Genomic DNA, 5386 nt, shown 5'->3' with positions numbered 1-5386 from the left:
ACGAGGGCTGTGCCATTGATACAGCACACCCCGCTTGGACAAGTTGGTGTATACGATACATTTTTACCCGTCTTACCCATGCTGGTAAGGAGGGAATGAAAGGATAACAAAGGAAACGTGGTGGCAGCCTCTGAATGTAAAATTTGCCAACGAAGTAATCCAGGCAAATCAATTAAGATACCCTCAGCGGTGACGCCAATGCCATCACGATCATTTGAATGCATACAGATTGATTTTATTGAAATGCCAAGGGCCCAGTGTTATAAATATTGCTTAGTGATTTTAGATTTATTTAGCAGGTGGAGTGAAGCTCTACCAACCACTAATAATACTGCTGAAACTACAGTAATATTGTTGTTAATCCCTGGTTTGGCCTACCTACTGCCATAAATTCAGACAATGGTCCTCATTTTAACCACTATTAATAAGGAAAAATGTGCACATTTTAATATTCGACAGCAATTTCACTGTGTACACCACCCACAGGCATCTGGGATGGTGGAAAAAGTCAATGGGGATTGCAAAACAAAATTATCCTGGGGTAAATCCTTTTTCTGACAAGCAACTATGTTATAAAAAATTGGGGATGAAGGAAAATTCGATGGAGAAATGAGGATAGGGTAGGGAGACTGAAAAGTCAAGGGGAGTCTGACTAATCATGATCTGGATCAATGTCCAATTAGGGTTAGGTAACCAGGATTTTGGTAAACAGAAGTCTTGTCAGATAAAAGGGAAATTACAAAGAGACATCTTTGAAGATGAAATATTACACACTGCTGGTAAAACAATGTTTTTGTATATGTACTGCTTGTAAAGCAATGTTTTTTGTATGTGGAATGTGTGAAATTCGAAGCAATGAGCAAAGTTGTGCGGCGCTTTAAGAACAGTTTTTCCTTTAAAATGCAAATGGACAGTTTATGGTGTGTTCCGTTAAGAAACTGCCATGAATGGGGGGCGGAGCTATACTCGAATGATAAAATGTGTTGGTTGATTATAAATCTTTTGAACCAAGTTTAAAAAAAAAGACTCATCCCGATTAAAGTGTTAAATGAGATTGGAAATGTCAAAATTACAGAGAAAAAGAAAATGTATTATTGATTACTGATTCTGAGTGAGTTCTTTTGGGAAAGATTGTTTTGATATGATAACAGAGGTTGTCTTTTAAAATGCAAATGAAGCAAGATTATTGTTTTCAAGCAAACAAAAAGATGTTGAAGCATGGGCTGTGTGAGGGAAATGAAGGTAGATTAAAGTAAGTCTTCTGACTTACAAAAGGGGGATGAGGGAACTCACAATGAGGGATAAAAGGTGAGAAGATAAAATAGATTGGGGAAGAGAACATATTTGGAGAATTGAATATTCAGGTGGAGAGAGCCTCTTCGGATATAATCGGATTAAAGAATAAATTCACAGGGAAGTGTTAGGAAGGAACTGGAGATGCTGGAGGATCAAAGGTAGACAAAAGTGCTGGAGAAACTCAGCTGGTGAACAAGATTTACAACTTTTGATTGATGCAGGAAAAGCTGCTGTGTCCACCCCCTGGAGAGTGGGGGGAAGCCACCTACAGGCCCTGGGCAATTAACTAATTATGTATGGACGGCAATTAACCCATGTCTTGCCAGATCTGCATTCCCAGGTTGGAGGAGTTTTTGCTGGAAACCAGTGACCAAGGCCATAAAAGCTATACGATGATGGTGCTGGGACAAGAAGAAATTGAGACTGTATTGAAAAGAACAACCAAGTGTTGCTAACAACATGAACTGCTGTAAAGATTGAAGATCATCGTCGCTGGATACATTTGATTGACTGTGAACAGTTTGTGGAAACAAGGACGATGTGCTATTGATGCTCCCTTTATTCTGGGGTGGCCCAGCCCACATGGACTGAACTTTCTTCAGAATGGCAAGCTTGCGGACTAACCCACATTTAAAGGATGGTACACATCTCCTTTTAAACAAGATTGAAGTCAAACATGACAAGACTACAGACAGTAAGAGGTCTGCAAAGGCCAGTTACATCTACCTGTTTTTGACACAACCAAGGCACTGGTGTATATTTAGGAAACAGTATATTTGTGACAGGGCATTGTTATGTTGCACATGCAGTGCCACACAAGAGAAGCATGAACCAGTTACACCAGCACACGGGGAGTTCCAAGCGAAGCCGAATAAAGGCTGAGCAATTTTTATGATCCTTTTCCTGGCCTATGGTAGTATATTAGTGTCACGTCCGGGGGAGGTTGGTGGCCATTTAAAATGTTTGGAGGGACTTGTGGAACGATTGTCCACTATGAATTGAATGTGTTACTAGTGTACTATTAATTTGTCTGATGAGATGCTTATGGTCTTTCGTATGTACTCAGCAAGGACTGTAGTTGTTATCAAAATGTTGATAAAAGGATGGAATGATGAAGCCGAATTTTAGTTAAAAATATAAGAAGATATTAAATTGGCTTCTGGGCTATCTTACATTTAATCTCAAATTAGGCTTGCCTCAGGTTACGGTGTGTGAGATAATAAATCCTATAACATTGTTTCCCAAGTGACAAGCAGAGAGAAGCTAGAGAGATCTCTTTGAGATAAGATGTCGTAAACCAAGTGTCCTATGTTTATGAGGGATCAAGTGACAGAGAGGAAGCAGCGAAAGAGCTAGGGTGATCTCTTTGAAGATAAAATGACCTAAACCAAATGGCCAATGTTTTTAGTATATCTTGTACCATGTAAACAAAATGCCTTTGATGTGATGCATTCTGCGGAAACCTTTTCCTGTACCTCTGACCATGACTAATGTCTGTGGAATGTGCTAAGGGGACAAAAAAAACCTATTTAATGCAATGTAATTCTGTTGTTCAGAGAAGTGGACCGAGGGCAGTCGAGTGTCTGCATTGGTCACTTAGCTGGAATTCTCGCTCCCTTCCATCGGCCGATAATAAGTAAAGTTTTGAACTGGTCTACCAAACAGTTTTGTGTGATGTCTGTTTATTAAGAAGCGAACCTGTTTAGTTGTTATAAAAGTAACTTTTTCACTGGCAGTTCAGTCACTTACAGCTGGTGGGCTGGCTGGCAGTTCACTTATTCATGGCTCGTGGGCTGGCAGTTCACTTACTCATGGCTGGTGGGCTGGCAGTGCAGTCACTCATGCCTGGTACACTGGCAGTTCATTCAGTCACCCCTCCTCCCTTCATCGCCCCACTCTGCTCCTTGTCATTCCCCCCCCCCCCCCCCCCCCCCCACACACATTCAGTCCATCACCCTACAACCTCCCCCCATGCACTCTTAGCGGGTCTCCCACAGAGCAGCCATTCCTGCCTATTAGGTTCCCATTGTGGCATGAAAAGTGGTAAAATGATTTATTAAAGTTTAAATTGTGAATTACTCTTAAAATATAAGAACAATTTAAATGTTAAAGATAAGAATTAATAAGTTCTTTCTAGTTGTGTTCTGCTGCTCAATGCCTCTTGATGGCTATTTGCTGTTGAAAAAAGAGACAATTTTAATATAGAGAGATTGAGCAGTTGTAATTTGTTGTAATTCTCAATCCTCTGGACTCACTGAATAATTTGTGCAAAACATTTTTTTGAGGCGGGGGCTGTCGAGGTGGGGTGGGGGTGGCTTCTTCTTTCGTGTGGCGTGCACAGCCTAAAGTTGTAGGACAACTTGTTCTATTTGATCTTCTGTTTGTGCACGTCGAGCTGATTGCATTAGTCGAAACAGGGCGGACCACGTGAAGGTTGCAAACTTCCACCCCGGGGGAGGCAAACGTCCTGCAGCCAAGAGAGAGGGAAGGCTTCAGTCGGGGGCTCTCGTGGGCTGATGAGGGAGGGGTGTCCTGCAGCGGGGGATGGGGGCGGCTTCAGGAGGGGAAGAACCCTATAGCCAGGCTCTCAGACACACACAGACTCTCAGAAACACGCAGACAGACACTCACACACATACACACTCTCACACATATACGCGTGCGCACACACACACACACATATATATATATATATAAACACACACACACATATACGCGCGTAGGTGAGAGCATCTTTGGGTGAGAGGGAAACGGAGTTGGTTTCGAGGAGGGTCTTACTGTAGGTCGCTGCCAATGTTCTGAGGAATATCTGCCGAAATGTAACTTCCCGCATCAGCCAACCGCTATTTCATGTTTAGTTTTGAGGTACAACGCGGAAACTGACCCTTCGGACCAGCGAGTCCGCACCGACTAGCGATCCTCACACATGAACACTATCCATCAAAAGATAATTGTTTGAAAAACATATATTTTTAAACATTTATATCAAACCAATGAACCTACAACCCAGGACGTCTTTTGAGTGTGGGAGGAAACGGGGAGAACGTACAAATTGTGTACAGGGAAGCGCCCGTAGTCAGGATCGAACCAGGGTCTCTGGCGCTGTAAGGCAGTTGGTCTACCGCTCCGCCACCGTGTAGACAACTCAATGTGCAGTCGGTTTTCGATAACGACATGGAACACGTGTCCCGCACTAAACATAATCGATAATCAGCCCTTCCACAGACATGGTGAGTGGCTCTGAAAAGAGCCTTTGGGTCACTGTGTTGAGTTTCTCTCGCTTACTTGCTCGCTCCGCCGGTTTTCTTGGGTAACAGCACGGCCTGGATATTGGGCAACACACCGCCCTGAGCGATGGTCACCCCTCCCAGCAGCTTGTTGAGCTCCTCGTCGTTGCGGACGGCCAGCTGCAGATGTCTGGGGATGATGCGGCTCTTCTTGTTGTCCCGGGCCGCGTTGCCGTCCAGCTCGAGGATTTCAGCCGTCAGATACTCGAGCACAGCAGCCAGATAGACAGGGGCTCCTGCACCCACCCGCTGAGCATAGTTGCCTTTCCTCAAGTGCCTATGAACACGACCGACCGGGAACTGCAGTCCAGCCCAGGACGAGCGAGACTTGGCCTTGGCCCGAGCTTTGCCGCTGGTTTTTCCTCGTCCAGACATCTCCTGATGTTTTGTACACGCAGAATCAAAGATCTTAGAGCAGAGCAAATGGGTTACTCTCACGCAAACGTGTAGTCCGCTCATGGGCGGATTCATGGGTGATTATAGGACTAATTTTAGCGACCAGCCATCTTGCTCCGCCATCTTGCTCCCGGCCAAAGATCGGATCTTTGTTTCCGCAGCGGGGAGAGGGAGTGTGGGGCCCGGGGCAGCGAGGAGAAGGAGTGCGCGGCCCGGGGAGAGGGAGTGGGAGTGCGCGGCCCGGGGCAGCGGGAAGAGGGGGTGTGGGGCAGCGGGGAGAGGGGCATAGGAGGGGGGGAGACATTGCAGTGTGGGGGCAGGCGAGGGAGTGCCGGGGGGGGGGGGGGGGGGGAGATAAGGCCTCGTGTGTGTGAAGTTGCGGGGAGGTTTACAATGTTTCTTATTTA

At 45.3% G+C, this 5386-nt stretch overlaps 1 protein-coding gene across 1 annotated transcript; it reads right to left on the bottom strand.

Moving 5' to 3' along the window:
* Window positions 1-4491: 4491 nt before the first annotated feature.
* On the bottom strand, window positions 4492-4977 carry LOC116968448 (late histone H2A.L3-like). The gene has a single exon (XM_033015213.1). It carries the CDS (start codon window positions 4956-4958, stop codon window positions 4578-4580), a length of 381 nt encoding a protein of 126 aa, XP_032871104.1. The 5' UTR covers window positions 4959-4977; the 3' UTR covers window positions 4492-4577.
* Between the last annotated feature and the right edge of the window lie 409 nt (window positions 4978-5386).

Source organism: Amblyraja radiata, chromosome 45 (genome assembly GCF_010909765.2).
Source record: "Amblyraja radiata isolate CabotCenter1 chromosome 45, sAmbRad1.1.pri, whole genome shotgun sequence".
Lineage (NCBI taxonomy): Eukaryota > Metazoa > Chordata > Chondrichthyes > Rajiformes > Rajidae > Amblyraja > Amblyraja radiata.
This window is presented reverse-complemented; position numbering and strand designations above follow the sequence as displayed.